At 48.4% G+C, this 22,370-nt stretch overlaps 1 protein-coding gene across 1 annotated transcript in view; it reads right to left on the bottom strand.

The window, feature by feature from the left end:
• Positions 1-912: 912 nt before the first annotated feature.
• Positions 913-22,370, bottom strand: part of LOC139410601 (PDZ and LIM domain 5a) — a gene marked incomplete in the record, with an annotated part of 72,182 nt that continues 50,724 nt past the window's right edge. The window contains 5 exon segments of the mRNA XM_071155907.1: positions 913-4,236; positions 4,745-4,860; positions 7,149-7,269; positions 8,544-8,724; positions 10,571-10,775. Coding sequence (XP_071012008.1) covers positions 4,144-4,236; positions 4,745-4,860; positions 7,149-7,269; positions 8,544-8,724; positions 10,571-10,775 — 716 coding nt within the window.

Raw genomic sequence — 22,370 nt, 5'->3', positions numbered from 1 at the left:
CAACATGCCATACTAATTTGATAACCCGGATTTACGTTCACAATATTACGTTTAGTCTATGAGACCAGGCTGTGTGAAAAGCCTCATTTTAGTTGCGTTATATATAGAGCTCTGGAGATGTCATTGTAAGCTACTGGATATCTGAAACGCCATCAAAAAGTGTTATAGCAACAAAGTGTCTCAAACTGGGAGGGTAGGCTACATTTCTTGATTGTGTAAAATGCCAACGACTCAACTCCCGTGACTAAATAAACATGTTTTGATGTTCTACCTGTGATTATCGCAGTACATTTCAGACTGATGAAGGCAGCAATTCGACTGTTCGAAATTGAAAAGCCTCCAGCTCACAAAGCAATTCAACTTTCTAGACCACATGTTTTGTTCTCACCTTACTCTCAGAATGATAGAACACTTTTGTAGTCAGCACCTCGGGAATCCACTACAGATGATACTCTTCTCAACACTAGAGGACCCGACCGTTCGTCTTTCCGTTCTGCAGTTGTCTCACGTTCGCATTTTTGAGTCAACAACCTCTCTACCTTGCCTCTCAAAAAAGCGTTACACTTCTTAAGAAATGCTCCGTTCCTTCGCTCCAACTACCGACGTCTTGAAGAATTGCAGTTAAGAAAACAGCTTTTAAATTAAGCATGGTTAATGGTTCTCAAACCTCTACTCGGGGACCCCCAGACGTTTCACAATTTTGTTGTAGCTTTAACTAGCACACCTGATTCTCCTTGCTGATTGGTTGACAAGTTGAATGAGGAGTGGTAGCTCTGAAATAGATCAAATACATATGGAACGGCTGGGGGTCAACGCTACCTTGGCATTGAAGTAACCAATATCATCAATGTGTGCCAGTGGAACAGTCATGAAATGTAGATCTCAGATTGAAAAATACAAGTGACTGAGTCAAATTTCAGGGGGGGGGGTTTATTTTTTTCATTTAGATTACATCATTATGCATTGAATTATGTGGTTCTCTTTATTCAGAAGACATAAATACAACCCATTGAGGGCCATGGTGGTGATTACATGACTCTTGTTAAAACAATGAACAGGAAGATGATTCCACTACACTATGCTTTTAAAGATGCATTATGTCCTTTTTGGGGGGCAACCCGACCAAATTCACAAAGACATGTGAGTTATAGATCTGTCATTCTCATTGAAAACAAGTCTAAGAAGCGTTAGATGTTTTCTATGTGCGTTATTTCTATGCTTACCATTCTTATGTTTTGTTTTTTGCTTCTTTTACTTTCAGTTTTGTACACCAGCTTCAAACAGCAGAAAATACACTCTTTTTGGTTCTGGAAAATATATTTCACAGCAGTTTAGATGGTACAATGATGCTCTCTCTACACTATGATACCTTGTTTTGTCACATAGGTGAACTATTATCATTTTTGCAACCAGGAATTGCATATTTGAAGGTGCGTATTGCACCTTTAAATATGCTTTTACAGGAATATTTTCACATCAATCTAATTAAAATATATGGTCTTAATTGATATGTTAAGATAACCAATAGGATTTGCAAAGACAGGACCAGTAATCCTCCTCATGTGATTTTCACAAAAAGGGTAATAACCTAATTAGAATGTTATTTACCTTATTTTTTTAGTTACCTTAGTTCATTTTTTAAATAATTTGATTGAGATAGACTAGTGAAGAACAGACAGGAAATGAAGTACGGATGGCGAGGCAGAAAGGCAGCGGGGTGAAGAACAGACAGGAAATGAAGTACGGATGGCGAGGCAGAAAGGCAGCGGAGTGAAGAACAGACAGGAAATGAAGTACGGATGGCGAGGCAGAAAGGCAGCGGGGTGAAGAACAGACATGAAATGAAGTACGGATGGCGAGGCAGAAAGGCAGCGGGGTGAAGAACAGACAGGAAATGAAGTACGGATGGCGAGGCAGAAAGGCAGCGGGGTGAAGAACAGACAGGAAATGAAGTACGGATGGCGAGGCAGAAAGGCAGCGGGGTGAAGAACAGACAGGAAATGAAGTACGGATGGCGAGGCAGAAAGGCAGCGGGGTGAAGAACAGACAGGAAATGAAGTACGGATGGCGAGGCAGAAAGGCAGCGGGGTGAAGAACAGACAGGAAATGAAGTACGGATGGCGAGGCAGAAAGGCAGCGGGGTGAAGAACAGACAGGAAATGAAGTACGGATGGCGAGGCAGAAAGGCAGCGGGCTGGATTTGAACACATGCCGACTCCGGTAGCCTACAGTAGGTTGTGTCTGCCAGTATCCACGACACAGGCCACTTAATGTGAACGTTAAACCCTGTGAGAACCAGTGTTAGAAGATGTGCGGTGCTAAGTCATTCATGTAACAGTGACGTATGCCATATGACAGGCCATACAGTTCAATCCAATGCTAATTGAGACCGCTGAGGTCAAAGGAGAAGGGTTGTTACACTCCATTACCAATGACAGGATTTCAGCATGTGAGAATTACAGTATTGACCAAGACCTTACTATAACCTTTTGGAATGACATTTTAATAATAGCAAACTGTGAAATAGAAGATATATAATAAATCAAGAGCTAAATAAACTTTGTTTTTTTTAATCACCATAGAATGACTTGGTTTATGTGACTTGGTTTACGCCTTGTCCTCTGTACCGTTCATCCATATCAACAACAACAAGATTCAATTATTAATTCTGTTGAGACGGAGTGATAGTGAAGTTAGATTAATACCAAGAGGCCACAGGAGGTTGGTGGCACTTTAATTGGATGAGGATGGGCTCGTGGTCATGGCTGGAGCGGAATAGGTGGAAAGGTAATAACAACATCAAACACGTGGTTTCCGTGGTTTCCATGTGTTTGATTCCATTCCATTCACTCCGTTCCAGACATTATTATGAGCCGTCCTCCCCCCAGCAGCCTCCACTGCAAGAGACTTCAGGGAAAAACAGACTAAGGAAAATGTCTTGATTTGTCCCCTCACTCTTCAGTTCTCTCTCATCCTCTCAGTGTAGCCATTTTCCGAGGGCAATGAAACAGCTAGCCTGTTTTTTTTTGCTCTTGACAATTATATTGTCAAGGGAGACATGACATGACAATGAGTTACAAGGAGTTGGCATGATAGCAGAAACAGACTGGAACTCAGGCTACAAACAGCCCCTCAAAAATATACTTATTTTACAATCATTATTTCTCAAATCCCTTCATGTACAGTATGATGGGTAGCCTACAACAACAACAACTTGGCTTTTGGAAACGGTAATACAATAAGTTGAATGTAGATTCTATCACGTTGGTAGAAATGATATCAAACAGTCAAACCACCACATCTAAAAGCAGATGTTTTTTTGGGGGGAGGAAAATTCCATGTATTTATTTTTTCAACTGGGACCAATTCTAACAGTTGAATGCACCATGGGCATGAGCATGGTTTAGCTTTAACAATATCCTCTCTACCGCTTTTCAAAAATCTGTATTCTTTGAGATGTACATGTCAAATATACACATCGTTGATTCTGGCCATTCAAAACAAAACAAATGTATCGTTTTAGTCTAGTCTCATTACAAGAGGCATCTTGCTCATTACAGCATACAGAAGAATGGTAGAATGGCACAATACTCCTATGAAGGGGGGGGGGGGGAGTATACATGGATAGATTTATAGACAATAGAAATAGGAATATAAGCACCCAACATATGATTATTATGACTACATATTCCCTATCATACTTGATACATAGCAGGAAACAACACTTTATCGCCAGAACTAAACACCTCAGTTAGATAAAGTCCAGAAGATCATAGTGATCTCCATGGATACAACCATGCTCTGGTCAAGAGTAGTGCACTACCTAGGGAATAGGGTACCGTTTGGGATGTATCCATGGAGATCCCTCTGATCTTCTGGACTTTCCCTGACTGAGGTGTTTAGTTCTGGGGATAATCCAAATACCATCAACAGTCATAACATAAGTTCCCTGTCTAGCCAAGCCTGCTTCCTCCAGCTCTCCTCTCTCCATCTGCTCCTTCTTCCTCCAGCTCTCCTCTCGCCTTCTGCTCCTTCTTCCTCCAGCTCTCCTCTCGCCATCTGCTCCTTCTTCCTCCAGCTCTCCTCTCGCCATCTGCTCCTTCTTCCTCCAGCTCTCCTCTCGCCATCTGCTCCTGTCCTTGCTCAGATTTTCACCACACTATGTGCATGTTTCTTGCACAGAGGCTTGTCCATTTTGGAGAAGAAGGCTTGACCTTCCAGAGTGGTGCAGCAGATCTGGAACACAGACATAGACACAGATACAGATACAGACACAGATACACGTGCATATAATTAAGCAATAAGGCCAGAGGGGGTGTGGTATATGGCCAATATACCACGGCTAAGGGCCGTTCTTATGCACAACACAATGCGGAGTTACTGGATTCAGCTCTTAGCCGTGGTATATTGGCCATATCCCACAAACTCCCGAGGAGCCTTATTGCTATTATAAACGGGTTACCAACGTAATTAGAGCAGTACAAATAAATGTTTTGTCATACCCGTGGTATACGGTCTGATATACCACGGCTGCCAGCCAATCAGCATTCAGGGCTCGAACCACTCAGTTTGAAAATACATATAATAACTATATGCCATTTAGCAGACACTTTTTATCCAAAGCGATTTACAGTAGTGCATGCATACATTTTCATATGGGTGGCCCCACTGAGAATCAAACTCACACCATGCTCGACCAACTGAGCCACACAGCAACACACATACACTGCAAGGTCTAACGTACCACACACACAAAACAGGTGTCATGCCAGGTGAAGCCCAAAGCCTCCAAGAACTTGTCCCCTGCCTCTATGGGGAACTCGCAACCATGGCAACCGGTTCCAAAAAGGGAGTAATAGTCTGAAAGAAAGAGAAGAGTTAAGAATTAAACTCAGACTACTCCTGAACTCAGACTACTCCTGAACTCTAGACTACTCCTGAACTCTAGACTACTACTGAACTCTAGACTACTCCTGAACTCTAGACTACTACTGAACTCTAGACTACTCCTGAACTCAGACTACTCCTGAACTCTAGACTACTCCTGAACTCAGACTACTCCTGAACTCTAGACTACTCCTGAACTCTAGACTACTACTGAACTCTAGACTACTCCTGAACTCTAGACTACTCCTGAACTCAGACTACTCCTGAACTCTAGACTACTCCTGAACTCAGACTACTCCTGAACTCTAGACTACTCCTGAACTCTAGACTACTCCTGAACTCAGACTACTCCTGAACTCTAGACTACTCCTGAACTCTAGACTACTACTGAACTCTAGACTACTCCTGAACTCTAGACTACTCCTGAACTCTAGACTACTCCTGAACTCAGACTACTCCTGAACTCTAGACTACTCCTGAACTCAGACTACTCCTGAACTCTAGACTACTCCTGAACTCTAGACTACTCCTGAACTCTAGACTACTCCTGAACTCAGACTACTCCTGAACTCTAGACTACTCCTGAACTCAGACTACTCCTGAACTCTAGACTACTCCTGAACTCTAGACTACTACTGAACTCTAGACTACTCCTGAACTCTAGACTACTCCTGAACTCTAGACTACTCCTGAACTCAGACTACTCCTGAACTCTAGACTACTCCTGAACTCAGACTACTCCTGAACTCTAGACTACTACTGAACTCTAGACTACTCCTGAACTCTAGACTACTCCTGAACTCTAGACTACTCCTGAACTCAGACTACTCCTGAACTCTAGACTACTCATGAACTCAGACTACTCCTGAACTCTAGATTACTCATGAACTCTAGACTACTCCTGAACTCAGACTACTCCTGAACTCTAGACTACTACTGAACTCTAGACTACTCCTGAACTCAGACTACTCCTGAACTCTAGACTACTCCTGAACTCAGACTACTCCTGAACTCTAGACTACTACTGAACTCTAGACTACTCCTGAACTCAGACTACTCCTGAACTCTAGACTACTCCTGAACTCAGACTACTCCTGAACTCTAGACTACTCCTGAACTCTAGACTACTCCTGAACTCTAGACTACTCCTGAACTCTAGACTACTCCTGAACTCTAGACTACTCCTGAACTCAGACTACTGAACTCTAGAACTCTAGACTACTCCTGAACTCTAGACTACTCCTGAACTCTAGACTACTCCTGAACTCAGACTACTCCTGAACTCTAGACTACTCCTGAACTCTAGACTACTCCTGAACTCAGACTACTCCTGAACTCTAGACTACTCCTGAACTCAGACTACTCCTGAACTCTAGACTACTCCTGAACTCAGACTACTCCTGAACTCAGACTACTCCTGAACTCTAGACTACTCCTGAACTCTAGACTACTCCTGAACTCAGACTACTCCTGAACTCTAGACTACTCCTGAACTCAGACTACTCCTGAACTCTAGACTACTCCTGAACTCAGACTACTCCTGAACTCTAGACTACTCCTGAACTCAGACTACTCATGAACTCTAGACTACTCCTGAACTCTAGACTACTCCTGAACTCAGACTACTCATGAACTCTAGACTACTCCTGAATTCTAGACTACTCCTGAATTCTAGACTACTCCTCAATTCTAGACTACTCCTGAACTCTAGACTACTCCTGAACTCAGACTACTCCTGAACTCAGACTACTACTGAACTCAAGACTACTACTGAACTCTAGACTACTCCTGAACTCAGACTACTACTGAACTCAAGACCACACCTGAACTCTAGACCACCCCTGAACTCAAGACTACTACTGAACTCTAGACTACTCCTGAACTCAGACTACTACTGAACTCTAGACCACACCTGAACTCTAGACCACCCCTGAACTCTAGACTACTACTGAACTCTAGACTACTACTAAACTCAGACTACTACTGAACTCAGACTACTACTTAACTCTAGACTACTACTGAACTCTAGACTACTACTGAACACTAGACTACTACTAAACTCAAGACTACTACTGAACTCTAGACCACTCCTGAACTCTAGACTACTTGTAAAACTGAACAATCAGTCAGCCTGTGTGCGTCCCAATAATATCTCCTTATTCCTGAAGAGTACACTTGTTCACTACTTCACACACATCTTGAACACGGAAGGGAAGTGGGAGGAATGACAGATAATTGAGACATAGTCTATGTGTGTTCACCTCTTTCACAGTAGGGCTCTCCATCCTCCAGGTGAAAGGTGTTGTTCCTAATGGGCTGCTGGCACGATGCACACAGGAAACAATGAATGTGCCAGGTCTGTTTCAGGGCATTGATCACTTCCTGCAAGGAAACCACAGACAATTACTAATCCAGTAAGTCCAGCTCATCATTGCAGTGCCTTGTCAGTGACAAAGCTGCATGCGTGTGTGTGAATATTCAACCATCTACCCTCCCGTCTAATTGACCTTTCTCTATCCAGCACTTCTACTGATCTATAGGAAGGCCAGGCTGCCAGGTACTTATGGCCAGGCTACCGGGTGCTAATTGCCAGGCTGCCAGGTGCTAATTGCAAGGCTTCTGGGAGCTTATTGTCTAACTGCCGGGTGCTAATTGCCAGGCTGCCTGGTGCTGATAGCCAGGCTGCCAGGTAGTGATGTCTAACTGCCTGGTGCTGATGGCCAGGCCGCTGGGTGCTGATGGCCAGGCTGCCTGGTGCTGATAGCCAGGCTGCCGGGTGGTGATGGCCAGGCTGCCAGGTGGTGATGGCCAGGCTGCCTGGTGCTGATAGCCAGGCTGTCTGGTGCTGATAGCCAGGCTGCCAGGTGGTGATGGCCAGGCTGCCAGGTGGTGATGGCCAGGCTGCCGAGTGCTGATGGCCAGGCAGCCGGGTGCTAAATGCCAGGCTGCCTGGTGCTGATAGCCAGGCTGCCAGGTGGTGATGGCCAGGCTGCCGGGTGCTAAATGCCAGGCCGCTGGGTGCTAAATGCCAGGCCACCGGGTGCTAAATGCCAGGCCGCTGGGTGCTAAATGCCAGGCCGCCAGGTGCTAAATGCCAGGCCGCCGGGTGCTAATTTTTACACATCTGATCGTAGAGCTTTTCTCCAGTTCTCCTTTCTTCTCTGCAGCGCATGACAGAGCTTAACACACACACTGATTTCCCACCATTCAGCTGTGAGAACTGGGGAGGTCATAGGGGGATAGACTAATGCTGGAATGAAGGAGGGAGAGGAATACGGAGGGATTAAGAATGAGAGAGTGAGAAAATGGGTTAAAGACAGAGGTAAGCTGGTTAGAAAGGGTGAGAAATAAAAGTATGAAGAATAAAGGGTTGAAAGAGGGTAAACGTGTGACGGGGGAAAAGGAGGCCTCTTAGTGCCCAGTCGTGAATTGTCACTCCATGTTTCCTCAAAGCCGCTCTGTCCTTTTCACGTCAGCATTTCAATCCAGTCAAAACAGAGGGTCACAGAATGATTGACAGCCCTTGATAAAGAACCTGAGTTTTTCCTGGTCAAGTGACGCGGTCAGGAAAGACTGTGACGCTAACTGAAGCTGGTTAGCGGTAGAAAACCCTGAGTAGATCTAGCTTGCTTCGTAGGATACCCCTCAGGACTTACCCCCAGGATCTTCATCTGACAGCGGCTACAGGAAGGTGCGAAGAAGTCCTCGTAGCAGTGTTCACAGTAGACCGAGCCTTGCTCCTCCACGAAGCCAATGTCTGCCAGGGAGGTCCGGCAGTGGGCGCAGTTAAACTCCTCGGGGTGCCAGGACTTTCCCATGGCCACCAGGAATGGGCCTCTGGAGGAAGAAAACGGGTTTCATTCAGTTTAAAGGAGCATGATTGTATACCTCATAGGCATTATATTCAGCATCATACCAGTGTCTACATACTGTATGTGAAAGCCGAAAGGTTCGTAGTTTTGGAGTAAAAACTATAAGAAGAAAAGGTCCGAAGCAAATTACTCCCCTTTAAGATTGATTAAGTTCAATTAAATACAAATTACTCCCCTTTAAGATTAATTAAAGTTCAACTAAATACAATGAAACTTTCACATTAGCATCTGCAGCAGCATTTTCTATCATACTCCCAGTTTAACTCTAACCCTTATTTTCCTTAACCATCACTGTTTGGACAGCAGTACATTTAGCGACTGTAATGTCAACAAAGCCTATTCGCCTGTAAATAGGATGATTAGTTTATATGGGAAAACAACTGGGGGATATTTAATGCACACAATGGTCACTCTAAACTGTGTCGTAACCGACACTCTTTAGGCAGGAGCGGGATCTGCTACCCTATCCTCGGGGCGCAATGTAAGCCAACACCAGAGGAGATAGTCTTAGCTACCGGCCAATAACAGGCTGCTGAGAGCCATGAACTGTAATTAAGATGAGGAGAGAACCACTGCCTGAATCCCAAATGGCACCCTATTCCCTGTGTAGTGCACTACTTTTGACCAGAGCCCTATGGTTTTTCCCTATGGGTCGTGGTCAAAAGTAGTGCACTACATAGGGAAAACAGTGCCATTTGGGACGCAGGCAGTGTGTTCTCCTCCTCCGCCACGGACTCTCATGTTCTATTCAACAGTCCTAACTCTGGGCAAATTAAAGAATGAACAAGATACCATCACTGGAGGGAGGGAGGGAGGGAGGGAGGGAGGGAGGGAGGGAGGGAAGGAAGGAAGGAAGGAAGGAAGGAAGGAAGGAAGGAAGGAAGGAAGGAAGGAAGGAAGGAAGGAAGGAAGGAGGGAGGGAGGGAGGGAGGGAGGGAGGGAGGGAGGGAGGGAGGGAGGGAGGGAGGGAGGGAGGGAGGGAGGGAGGGAGGGAGGGAGGGAGGGAGGGAGGGAAAAGGATGGAGGAGGAGATCGAAAGAGAGAGAGAGAGGGCGTGGGAGAGAGAAATGGAGAGAGAGAAAGAGAGAGAAAGACAGCGAGAGAGAGAGAGAGAGAGAGAGAGAACAGAGAAAGAAAAAGAGCGAGAAGGATAGCAAAAGGGAGAGAGAGAGAGAGAGGGAGCGAGAGAGTGTGCTGTGTACTATTTTCATTCATATTTTGGATTTATATAAGTGATCATATTATGTTTAGTTGAATATTGTAATTCTATTGAAATGTCTTTCAAAAGGCATTTCCCTCAGGCTCCAACTCTGTCCTGTGCTGTATGGTCCCCAACAAACAAACTAGAGGTGGGATAACCTACAAATGATCAATACCGACCGAACCAATAATTTATCGAGGGAATTCTACTAAAAAAATTATAATTTGCATTTACTAGAAGAATGTTATGTTCGAAATGAAAGAAGTCTGCTAATAGGCTATTGCTAACAGAACAACTGATAGCTACAACATTAAAATAAGTAGTAATAGTTTTAAGATTAGTATAAATAAGTAACTGGTCAATTGTGATACAGACTTTTGTCCATATTCCCCATCTCTAACACTCTCTCTCTCTCGCTTTCTCTCTCTCTCTCTCTCTCTCTCTTTCTCTCTTTTCTCTCGCTCTCTTTCTCTCGCTCTCTTTCTCTCTCTCTTTCTCTCCATGTTTCTCTCTCCCCCCTCTCTCTCTCTCTCGCTCTCTTTCTCTCTCTCTCGCTCTCTTTCTCTCCATGTTTCTCTCTCTCCCCCTCTCTCTCTCCTCTCTCTCTCACCTGATGTCCATGTTGCAGTGGCCACACATGGGTGTGCGTGTCCCTGCAGGAATGTGTTCGGCCATCTGCACCAGAGTGTCCTGGTCTTTGGGATGGGGCTGGGGGGCCGGCCTCTCTGGGACAGGGCCCTTAGGGAGAACATTGGTGGTGCCGTTCCCCCTCACCCCAAAACATGTCTGAAGGCCTGGTTTAGGGAAACCTGAACCTACAGAATGACAAGCGGGTGGTAAGTATACGCACTCATTCATTTCAACACAATCTACACAGAGTTCAGACACAGCTCAGATAGAGTTCAGAAATGATGAATGATGAATCATGAACATAAACATGTTGGGAGACTTGGGGGAGGAAGTGTGTGAGTGTGTGGATGAGTATGCGCACACGCATGCATCCCTGCACTTCTAGGTCTTTGTGTTCCAGGTGTCTTTTTGTTTTGTGTTATTCTCTGAGTTGACCTCTGAGCTGACCTCTGTGACCAAATGACCTGGTCTAGGCAGCCGGCCGGATCATGGAGGTAAACCAACAGCACCAGTGAGCAAAACACAGAATCAATTGTTTCAAGCAGCAAGACATTCCAACAGCTCGCTGGAACACCTGGCCTAACAAGCTCCCCTTTGATCCCACTTTGGGGCTCCAGAAATGGAACAGTGTTGCAAATGCAGCTGGGATCTGAGGTCGATCAAAAGCGGTCAGACCTTGCAGACATCGCAACAGGCAGACTAATCAGGGGTATTGAAATGAAAGTCACAGCAGCAATCGATCAAAGTCACGGGCCATACGTGCAAGTCGGACAACAGTGACCTTCTTTGTCATGTCAAAACACATTAGTGAAAGAGAGAGCCTGTAAGTCAGTAGTTCTTCAGGACTAGACAACTCTAGTGGCACAGTGCTTGCTGGATTACTGTGTGAACTAGGCCTTTATTGGCACAGGTCCGAAGCAGCATAGTGTTCATGTAAAACCTTGGGCTGGGGATAGACTGGGGCTGAGGATAGAGTGGGGCCGGGGATAGACTGGGGCTGAGGATAGAGTTGGTCTGGGTCTGGGGATAGTGTTGGGCTGGGGCTGAGGATAGAGTTGGTCTGGGGCTGGGAATAGAGTTGGGCTGGGGATAGAGTTGGTCTGGGTCTGGGGATAGAGTTGGGCTGGGACTGGGGATAGAGTTGGGCTGGGGACAGAGTTGGTCTGGGTCTGGGGATAGAGTTGGGCTGGGGCTGGGGATAGAGTTGGACTGGGGATAGAGTTGGTCTGGGTCTGGGGATAGAGTTGGGCTGAGGATAGAGTTGGGCTGGGGCTGGGGATAGAGTTGGACTGGGGAAAGAGTTGGTCTGGGTCTGGGGATAGAGTTGGGCTGGGACTGGGGATAGAGTTTGTCTGGGGCTGGGGATAGAGTTGGTCTGGGGCTGGGGATAGAGTTGGGCTGGGGCTGGGGATAGAGTTGGGCTGGGTCTGGGGATAGAGTTGGACTGGGGCTGGGGATAGAGTTGGGCTGGGGCTGGGGATAGAGTTGGTCTGGGGCTGGGAATAGAGTTGGGCTGGGGATAGAGTTGGTCTGGGTCTGGGGATAGAGTTGGGCTGGGACTGGGGATAGAGTTGGGCAGGGGACAGAGTTGGTCTGGGTCTGGGGATAGAGTTGGGCTGGGGCTGGGGATAGAGTTGGACTGGGGATAGAGTTGGTCTGGGTCTGGGGATAGAGTTGGGCTGAGGATAGAGTTGGGCTGGGGCTGGGGATAGAGTTGGACTGGGGAAAGAGTTGGTCTGGGTCTGGGGATAGAGTTGGACTGGGGCTGGGGATAGGGTTGGTCTGGGTCTGGGGATAGAGTTGGACTGGGGCTGGGGATAGAGTTGGGCTGGGGATAGAGTTGGTCTGGGTCTGGGGCTGGGGATAGGGTTGGTCTGGGTCTGGGGATAGAGTTGGACTGGGGCTGGGGATAGAGTTAGGCTGGGGATAGGGTTGGTCTGGGTCTGGGGCTGGGGATAGATTTGGACTGGGGCTGGGGATAGAGTTGGGCTGGGGATAGAGTTGGGCTGGGGCTAGGGATAGAGTTGGGCTGGGGATAGAGTTGGTCTGGGGCTGGGACAGGGGATAGAGTTGGGCTGGGACTGGGGATAGAGTTGTTCTAGAGCTGGGGTTAGAGTGGATCTGGGGCTAGGGATAGAGTTGGGCTGGGGCTGGGGATAGAGTTGGGCTGTGTCTGGGGATAGAGTTGGACTGGGGCTGGGGATAGAGTTGGGCTGGGGCTGGGGATAGAGTTGGGCTGGGGCTGGGGATAGGGTTGGACTGGGGCTGTGGATAGAGTTGGGCTGGGGATAGAGTTGGTCTGGGTCTGGGGCTGGGGATAGGGTTGGTCTGGGTCTGGGGATAGAGTTGGACTGGGGCTTGGGATAGAGTTGGGCTGGGGATAGGGTTAGTCTGGGTCTGGGGCTGGGGATAGATTTGGACTGGGGCTAGGGATAGAGTTGGGCTGGGGATAGAGTTGGGCTGGGGCTAGGGATAGAGTTGGGCTGGGGACAGAGTTGGTCTGGGTCTGGGGATAGAGTTGGGCTGGGGCTGGGGATAGAGTTGGACTGGGGATAGAGTTGGTCTGGGTCTGGGGATAGAGTTGGGCTGAGGATAGAGTTGGGCTGGGGCTGGGGATAGAGTTGGACTGGGGAAAGAGTTGGTCTGGGTCTGGGGATAGAGTTGGACTGGGGCTGGGGATAGGGTTGGTCTGGGTCTGGGGATAGAGTTGGACTGGGGCTGGGGATAGAGTTGGGCTGGGGATAGAGTTGGTCTGGGTCTGGGGCTGGGGATAGGGTTGGTCTGGGTCTGGGGATAGAGTTGGACTGGGGCTGGGGATAGAGTTAGGCTGGGGATAGGGTTGGTCTGGGTCTGGGGCTGGGGAAAGATTTGGACTGGGGCTGGGGATAGAGTTGGGCTGGGGATAGAGTTGGGCTGGGGCTAGGGATAGAGTTGGGCTGGGGATAGAGTTGGTCTGGGGCTGGGACAGGGGATAGAGTTGGGCTGGGACTGGGGATAGAGTTTGTCTGGGGCTGGGGATAGAGTTGGTCTGGGGCTGGGGATAGAGTTGGGCTGGGGCTGGGGATAGAGTTGGGCTGGGTCTGGGGATAGAGTTGGACTGGGGCTGGGGATAGAGTTGGGCTGGGGCTGGGGATAGAGTTGGTCTGGGGCTGGGAATAGAGTTGGGCTGGGGATAGAGTTGGTCTGGGTCTGGGGATAGAGTTGGGCTGGGGATAGAGTTGGGCTGGGACTGGGGATAGAGTTGGGCTGGGGACAGAGTTGGTCTGGGTCTGGGGATAGAGTTGGGCTGGGGCTGGGGATAGAGTTGGACTGGGGATAGAGTTGGTCTGGGTCTGGGGATAGAGTTGGGCTGAGGATAGAGTTGGGCTGGGGCTGGGGATAGAGTTGGACTGGGGAAAGAGTTGGTCTGGGTCTGGGGATAGAGTTGGACTGGGGCTGGGGATAGGGTTGGTCTGGGTGGGATAGAGTTGGACTGGGGCTGGGGATAGAGTTGGGCTGGGGATAGAGTTGGTCTGGGTCTGGGGCTGGGGATAGGGTTGGTCTGGGTCTGGGGATAGAGTTGGACTGGGGCTGGGGATAGAGTTAGGCTGGGGATAGGGTTGGTCTTGGTCTGGGGCTGGGGAAAGATTTGGACTGGGGCTGGGGATAGAGTTGGGCTGGGGATAGAGTTGGGCTGGGGCTAGGGATAGAGTTGGGCTGGGGATAGAGTTGGTCTGGGGCTGGGACAGGGGATAGAGTTGGGCTGGGACTGGGGATAGAGTTTGTCTGGGGCTGGGGATAGAGTTGGTCTGGGGCTGGGGATAGAGTTGGGCTGGGGCTGGGGATAGAGTTGGGCTGGGTCTGGGGATAGAGTTGGACTGGGGCTGGGGATAGAGTTGGGCTGGGGCTGGGGATCGAGTTGGTCTGGGGCTGGGAATAGAGTTGGGCTGGGGATAGAGTTGGTCTGGGTCTGGGGATAGAGTTGGGCTGGGACTGGGGATAGAGTTGGGCAGGGGACAGAGTTGGTCTGGGTCTGGGGATAGAGTTGGGCTGGGGCTGGGGATAGAGTTGGACTGGGGATAGAGTTGGTCTGGGTCTGGGGATAGAGTTGGGCTGAGGATAGAGTTGCTGGGGCTGGGGATAGAGTTGGACTGGGGAAAGAGTTGGTCTGGGTCTGGGGATAGAGTTGGACTGGGGCTGGGGATAGGGTTGGTCTGGGTCTGGGGATAGAGTTGGACTGGGGCTGGGGATAGAGTTGGGCTGGGGATAGAGTTGGTCTGGGTCTGGGGCTGGGGATAGGGTTGGTCTGGGTCTGGGGATAGAGTTGGACTGGGGCTGGGGATAGAGTTAGGCTGGGGATAGGGTTGGTCTGGGTCTGGGGCTGGGGATAGATTTGGACTGGGGCTGAGGATAGAGTTGGGCTGGGGATAGAGTTGGGCTGGGGCTAGGGATAGAGTTGGGCTGGGGATAGAGTTGGTCTGGGGCTGGGACAGGGGATAGAGTTGGGCTGGGACTGGGGATAGAGTTGTTCTAGAGCTGGGGTTAGAGTGGATCTGGGGCTAGGGATAGAGTTGGGCTGGGGCTGGGGATAGAGATGGGCTGGGTCTGGGGATAGAGTTGGACTGGGGCTGGGGATAGAGTTGGGCTGGGGCTGGGGATAGAGTTGGGCTGGGGCTGGGGATAGGGTTGGACTGGGGCTGTGGATAGAGTTGGGCTGGGGATAGAGTTGGTCTGGGTCTGGGGCTGGGGATAGGGTTGGTCTGGGTCTGGGGATAGAGTTGGACTGGGGCTTGGGATAGAGTTGGGCTGGGGATAGGGTTAGTCTGGGTCTGGGGCTGGGGATAGATTTGGACTGGGGCTAGGGATAGAGTTGGGCTGGGGATAGAGTTGGGCTGGGGCTAGGGATAGAGTTGGGCTGGGGATAGAGTTGGTCTGGGGCTGGGACTGGGGATGGAGTTGGTCTGGGGCTGGGACTGGGGATAGAGTTGGGCTGGGACTGGGGATAGAGTTGGTCTGGGGCTGGGGATAGAGTTGGTCTGGGGCTGGGGATAGAGTTGGGCTGGGGCTGGGGATAGAGTTGGGCTGGGGCTGGGGATAGAGTTGGGCTGGGGGATAGAGTTGGGCTGGGGCTGGGGATAGAGTTGGGCTGTGGATAGAGTTGGTCTGGGTCTGGGGCTGGGGATAGGGTTGGTCTGGGTCTGGGGATAGAGTTGGACTGGGGCTGGGGATAGAGTTGGGCTGGGGATAGGGTTAGTCTGGGTCTGGGGCTGGGGATAGATTTGGACTGGGGCTAGGGATAGAGTTGGGCTGGGGATAGAGTTGGGCTGGGGCTAGGGATAGAGTTGGGCTGGGGATAGAGTTGGTCTGGGGCTGGGACTGGGGATGGAGTTGGTCTGGGGCTGGGACTGGGGATAGAGTTGGGCTGGGACTGGGGATAGAGTTGGTCTGGGGCTGGGGATAGAGTTGGTCTGGGGCTGGGGATAGATTTGGGCTGGGGCTGGGGATAGAGTTGGGCTGGGGCTGGGGATAGAGTTGGGCTGGGGCTGGGGATAGAGTTGGGCTGGGGCTGGGGATAGAGTTGGGCTGGGGCTGGGGATAGAGTTGGGCTGGGGCTGGGGATAGAGTTGGTCTGGGGCTGGGGATAGAGTTGGTCTGGGGATAGGGTTGGTCTGGGTCTGGGGCTGGGGATAGAATTGGACTGGGGCTCGGGATAGGGTTGGGTTGGGGCTGGGACTGGGGCTGGGGATATAGTTGGACTGGGGATAGGGTTGGTCTGGGGATAGGGTTGGACTGGGGATAGAGTTGGTCTGGGGATAGAGTTGGTCTGGGGATAGAGTTGGTCTGGGGATAGAGTTGGGCTGGGGCTGGGACTGGGGCTGGGGATAGAGTTGGGCTGGGGCTGGGGATAGAGTTGGTCTGGAGATAGAGTTGGTCTGGGGCTGGGGATAGGGTTGGTCTGGGATAGAGTTGGTCTGGGGATAGGGTTGGTCTGGGGCTGGGGATAGAGTTGGTCTGGGGATAGAGTTGGTCTGGGGATAGGGTTGGACTGGGGATAGAGCTGGTCTGGGGATGGAGTTGGTCTGGGGATAGAGTTGGTCTGAGGATAGGGTTGGTCTGGGGTTGGGGATATACTTGGTCTGGGGCTGGGGATTGAGTTGGTCTGGGGCTGGGGATAGAGTTGGGCTGGGGCTGGGGATAGAGTTGGTCTGGGGATAGGGTTGGTCTGGGGATAGGGTTGGACTGGGGATAGAGTTGGTCTGGGGATAGAGTTGGTCTGGGGATAGAGTTGGTCTGAGGATAGGGTTTGTCTGGGGTTGGGGATATACTTGGTCTGGGGCTGGGGATAGAGTTGGTCTGGGGATAGGGTTGGTCTGGGGCTGGGGATAGAGTTGGTCTGGGGCTGGGGATAGAGTTGGTCTGGGGATAGGGTTGGTGTGGGGCTGGGGATAGACTTAGTCTGGGGCTGGGGATAGAGTTGGTCTGGGGATAGGGTTGGTCTGGGGCTGGGGATAGAGTTGGTCTGGGGCTGGGGATAGAGTTGGTCTGGGGCTGGGGATAGAGTTGGTCTGGTGCTCTAACCTTTCTTCACAGCTCCCTCAGTAAATATATTTTTTTCTTATGGAGTGGAGGGTATACATCTTCAACAGAGGAGAAAAGGCAAAGCGGCCAGCAAGCCTGGCTTTAATGGGATTAATGGAAAAATATGTCACGCTTAGCCCATGGAAAATAACACTCTTTTCTCACTAACAGACCGCAACAGAATTCACTTCAGCCTCAGTAAATCACCATTACACACCATAAGATTTCAAACCAAACATTTCTGTAAAAGGATAAAACTATATGAGTCAATCAAAATATCTAACACACCAGATTTAATTCAATTTATGTCCTAATCGTGAGTTTATTTTTAAACTACTTTCAGTTTAATGTGCATGCCATTAATTCCACTACGAGAGGCGCTTCATGCACCTTGTTCTGAAAACAAATATATACATTCTTACATACAGGCATCCACTGTTGGAAGTGGATGCTTTACTCTATGTATATTAAAGATACAAACATATATATAAAGCACCAGTCAAAAGATTGGACACACCTACTCATTCCAGGGTTTATATTTATTTTTTCTATTTTGTACAATGTAGAATAATAGTGAAGACATCAAAACTATAAATAACACATATGGAATAATGTAGTAACCAAAAAAGTGTTAAAAAAATGTAAAATATATTTTAGATTTTATATTCTTCAAAGTAGCCACCCTTTGCCTCGATGACGGCTTTGCACATTCTTGGCATTCTCTCAACCAGCTTCACCTGGAATGCTTTTCCAAAAGTCTTGAAGGAGTTCCCACATATACTGAGCACTTGTTGGCTGCTTTTCCTTCACTCTGCGGTCCAACTCATCCCAAACCATCTCAATTGGGTTGAGGTCGGGTGATTGTGGAGGCCAGGTTATCTGATGCAGCACTCCATCACTCTCCTTCTTGGTCAAATATCCCTTACACAGCCTGGAGGTGTGTTGGGTCATTGTCCTGTTGAAAAACAAATGATAGTCCCACTAAGCGCAAACCAGATGGGATGGTATATCGCTGCAGAATTCTGTGTTAGCCATGCTGGTTAAGTGTGCCTTGAATTCTAAATAAATCACAGACAGTGTCACCACCAGTGTCTCCGTCTTCAACAAGGCGCCGACAGAGATGGTCGTCTCGCTTCGCATTCTTAAGAAACTATGCAGTATTTTGTTTATTTATTTCTTATTTCTTTCGCTGTTACCCCAGGAAATCTTAAGTCTTATTACATACAGCCGGGAGGAACTATTGGATATAAGAGCAACGTCAACTTACCAACATTATGACCAGGAATATGACTTTTCTGAAGCGGATCCTCTGTTTGGACCACCACCCAGGACAATGGATTGGATCCCAGTAGGCGAACCAAAACAACGGCGCTGCAGAAGGGGCAGACGGAAGGGTCTTCTGGTCAGGCCCCGTAGACGGGCACATCACTTACCACTCCCGAGTGTACTACTCGCCAATGTCCAGTCTCTTGACAACAAGGTAGACAAAATTCGAGCAAGGGTTGCCTTCCAGAGAGACATCAAAGATTGTAACATTCTCTGTTTCACGGAAACATGGCTCACTCTGGATACGTTATCAGAGTCGGTACAGCCACCCGGTTTCTTCACGCATCGCGCCGACAGAAACAAACATCTCTCTGGTAAGAAGAAGGGCGGGGGTACATGCATTGTGATTAACGAGTCGTGGTGTGATCATAACAACATACAGGAACTCAAGTCCTTTTGTTCAGCTGACCTAGAATTCCTTACAATCAAATGCCGACCGCATTACCTACCAAGAGACCGCTCTATATTCACAGCCGTGTATTTCCCCCCAAGCAGACACCTTGGTGGCCCTGAAAAGACTTCATTGGACTCCATGAAAACTCGAAACCACATATCCTGAGGCTGCATTTATTGTAGCTGGGGCTTTTAACAAAGCTAATCTGAAAACAAGGCTCCCTAAATTTTATCAGCATATTGAATGCTCAACCCGGGCTGGCAGCATTCTGGATCATTGCTACTCTGCCATCCATGAAGCATACAAAGCCCTCGCTAACACTCCTTTCGGCAAATCTGACCACGACTCCATTTTGTTGCTCCAAGCCTATAGACAGAAACTAAAACTAACTAAAACAGGAAATGCCCGTGCTCAGGTCTGTTCAACACTGGTCCGACCAATCTGATTCCACACTTCAAGATTGCTTCGATCACGTGAACTGGGATATGTTCAAGATAGCCTCAGACAACAACATTGATGTATACACTGATTCGGTGAGTAAGTTTATTAGCAAGTGCATCAGTGATGTTGTACCCACAGTGACTGTTAAAACCTTCCCCAACGAGAAACCGTGGATTGATGGCAGCATTCGTGCAAAACTGAAAGCGCGAACCACTGCTTTTAATCATGACAAGGCGACTGGAAACATGACCGAATACAAACTGTGTAGCTATTCCCTCTGCAAGGCAATCAAACAAGCTAAGCGTCAGTATAGAGACAAAGTAGAGTCGCAATTCAACAGCTCAGACACGAGACATATGTGGCAGGGTCTACAGTCAATCACGGATTACAAAAAGAAAACCAGCCCCGTCGTGGACACCGACGTCTTGCTCCCAGACAAACTAAACAACTTCTTTGCTCGCTTTGAGGACAATACAGTGCCACTGACACGGCCCGCTACCAAAACCTGCGGGTTCTATTTCACCGCAGCCAACGTGGGTAAAACATTTAAACATGTTAATCCTCGCTAGCCTGCCGGCCCAGACGGCATCCCTAGCCTCGTCCTCAGAGCATGCGTAGACCAGCTGGCTGGTGAGCTTACGGACATATTCAATCAATCCCTATCCCATTCTGCTGTTCCCACATGCTTCAAGAGGGCCAACATGGTTCCTGTTCCCAAGAAAGCTAAGGTAACTGAGCTAAATGACTATCGCCCCGTAGCACTCACTTCCGTCATCATGAAGTGCTTTGAGAGACTAGTCAAGGATCATATCACCTTCACCCTACCTGACACCCTAGACCCACTCCAATTTGCTTACCGCCCCAATAGGTCCACAGACACAATTGCAATCACACTGCACTCTGCCCTAACCCATCTGGACAAGAGGAATACCTATGTAAGAATGCTGTTCATCGATTAAAGCTCAGCATTTAACACCGTAGTACCCTCCAAAATCGTCATTAATGAGTAGGTGTGTCCAAACTTTTGACTGGTACTGTATGTCGCAGTAGATGTGTAAAAACAATAATTCCATACATTTCTCAAGAAATCTATAGATCCAAAGCAGGGGAGGCTGCTGAGGAGAGGACGGCTCATAATAATGGCTGGAATGGAGCAAATGGAATAGAATCAAACACATTGAAAGCACTGAAACCACGTGTTTGATGTTGTTAATACCTTTCCACTTATTCCGCTCCAGTCATTACCACGTGCCCGTCCTTCCAAATTGAAGTGCCACCAACCTCCTGTGAGTCACAGTTCTTACACATTTACCATAACATATACACTGAGTATACAAAAAAATAGGAACACCTTCCTAATATTGATTTGCACCCCCTTTCGCCCTCAGAACAGCCTCAATTCGTCGGGGCATGGACTCTATAAGGTGTCGAAAGCATCCCACAGTAAATTGGCTGGATGTCCTTTGGGTGGAGGACCATTCTTGATACACACAGGAAACTGTTGAGCGTGAAAAACCCAGCAGCGTTACAGTTCTTGACTCACTCAAACCGGTGCGCCTGGCACCTACTACCATACCCCATTCAAAGGCACCTAAATATTTTGTCTTGTCCATTCACCCTTTGAATGGCACACATGTTCAATCCATGTTTCAATTGTTTCAAGGTTGAAAAATCATTATTTCACCTGTCTCCTCACCCTTCATCTGCACTGATTGAAGTGGCTTTCTGCTGGATTCAACTGGTCAGTCTATGTGATGGACAGAGCAGGTGTTCTTAATGTTTTGTACACTCAGTGTACAACACTATGTTGAGTAAAAAATCGGAGTGTAATGTTTGTATGGAGGTCAACCCCAATACATGTTCATGCCATCTTAACCAATCAACTGCATTTTAAAACGACTTTGACCGATTTCCTGTATGCTAGCTATGCTATCACCTTATACTAACAGAAGTTAGCATTTAGCAGTCACTTCTTCTAAACGTGAAAAGGGACAACTTCTAAATGTTATGCAGCGAAAACAACCAAATATATCCATATCTGACCTTAGTAACCACATTGTGGGTCTGTTACAATACATCAATCATGACTGATTTGACAAATATACACTTTGTTAGATCAGATTTGTTGAATGTGTGCCCCTCTTCTGTTCCACATCGTCTGGATTCCATTGACCTCTTCACCACATAGGCAGGTACAGCAGAATTATACCATGTCTTTTTGATGTGACATAGAGTACCGTAGCTCCCGAGTGGCTCAGCGTCTAAGGCACTGGGTCTCAGTGCTAGAGGCGTCACTACAGACCCTGGTTTGCTTCCAGGCTGTGGGAGTCACATAGGGCGGCCCAGAGTCGTCTGAGTTTGGCCAGGGTAGGCTGTCATTATAAATAATATTTTTTTCTTAACTGACTTGCCTAGTTAAATAAAAAAATGTTTTTAAAGCTACAGTGCTTTCAGGTGGGCATGTGAGAAATTACTCTAAACACTATACCTCCATAGTAACATACACTACATGACCAAAAGTATGTACACACCTGCTCGTCGAACATCTCATTCCAAAATCATGGACATTAATATGGAGTTGGTCTCCCCTTTGCTGCTATAACAGCCTCCCCTCTTCTGAGAAGGCTTTCCACTAAAATTTCTGCGAGGACTTGCTTCCATTCAGCCACAAGAGCATTAGTGAGGTCGAGTACTGATGTTGGGCGATTAGGCCTGGCTCACAGTCGGTGTTCCAATTCATCCCAAAGGTATTCGATGGGGTCAGGGCTCTGTGCATGGCAATCAAGTTCTTCCAACACCGATCTCGACAAACCATTTCTGTATGGACCTCACTTTGGGCATGGGGGCATTGACATGCTGAAACAGGAAAGGGCCTTCCTCAAACTGTTTCCACAAAGTTGGAAGCACAGAATCATCTAGAATGTCATTGTACGCTGTAGTGTTAAGATTTCCCTTCACTGGAACTAAGGGGCCTAGCCGAAACCATGAAAAACAGCCCCTGACCATTATTTGTCCTCCACCAAACTTTACAGTTGGTACAATGTATTGGGGCAGGTAGCGT

The sequence above is a fragment of the Oncorhynchus clarkii genome, chromosome 6 (genome assembly GCF_045791955.1).
Source record: "Oncorhynchus clarkii lewisi isolate Uvic-CL-2024 chromosome 6, UVic_Ocla_1.0, whole genome shotgun sequence".
NCBI classification, from domain to species: Eukaryota; Metazoa; Chordata; class Actinopteri; order Salmoniformes; family Salmonidae; genus Oncorhynchus; species Oncorhynchus clarkii.
The sequence above is the reverse complement of the archived record's forward strand: the minus strand, read 5'-3'. Positions and strand labels throughout refer to the sequence as shown.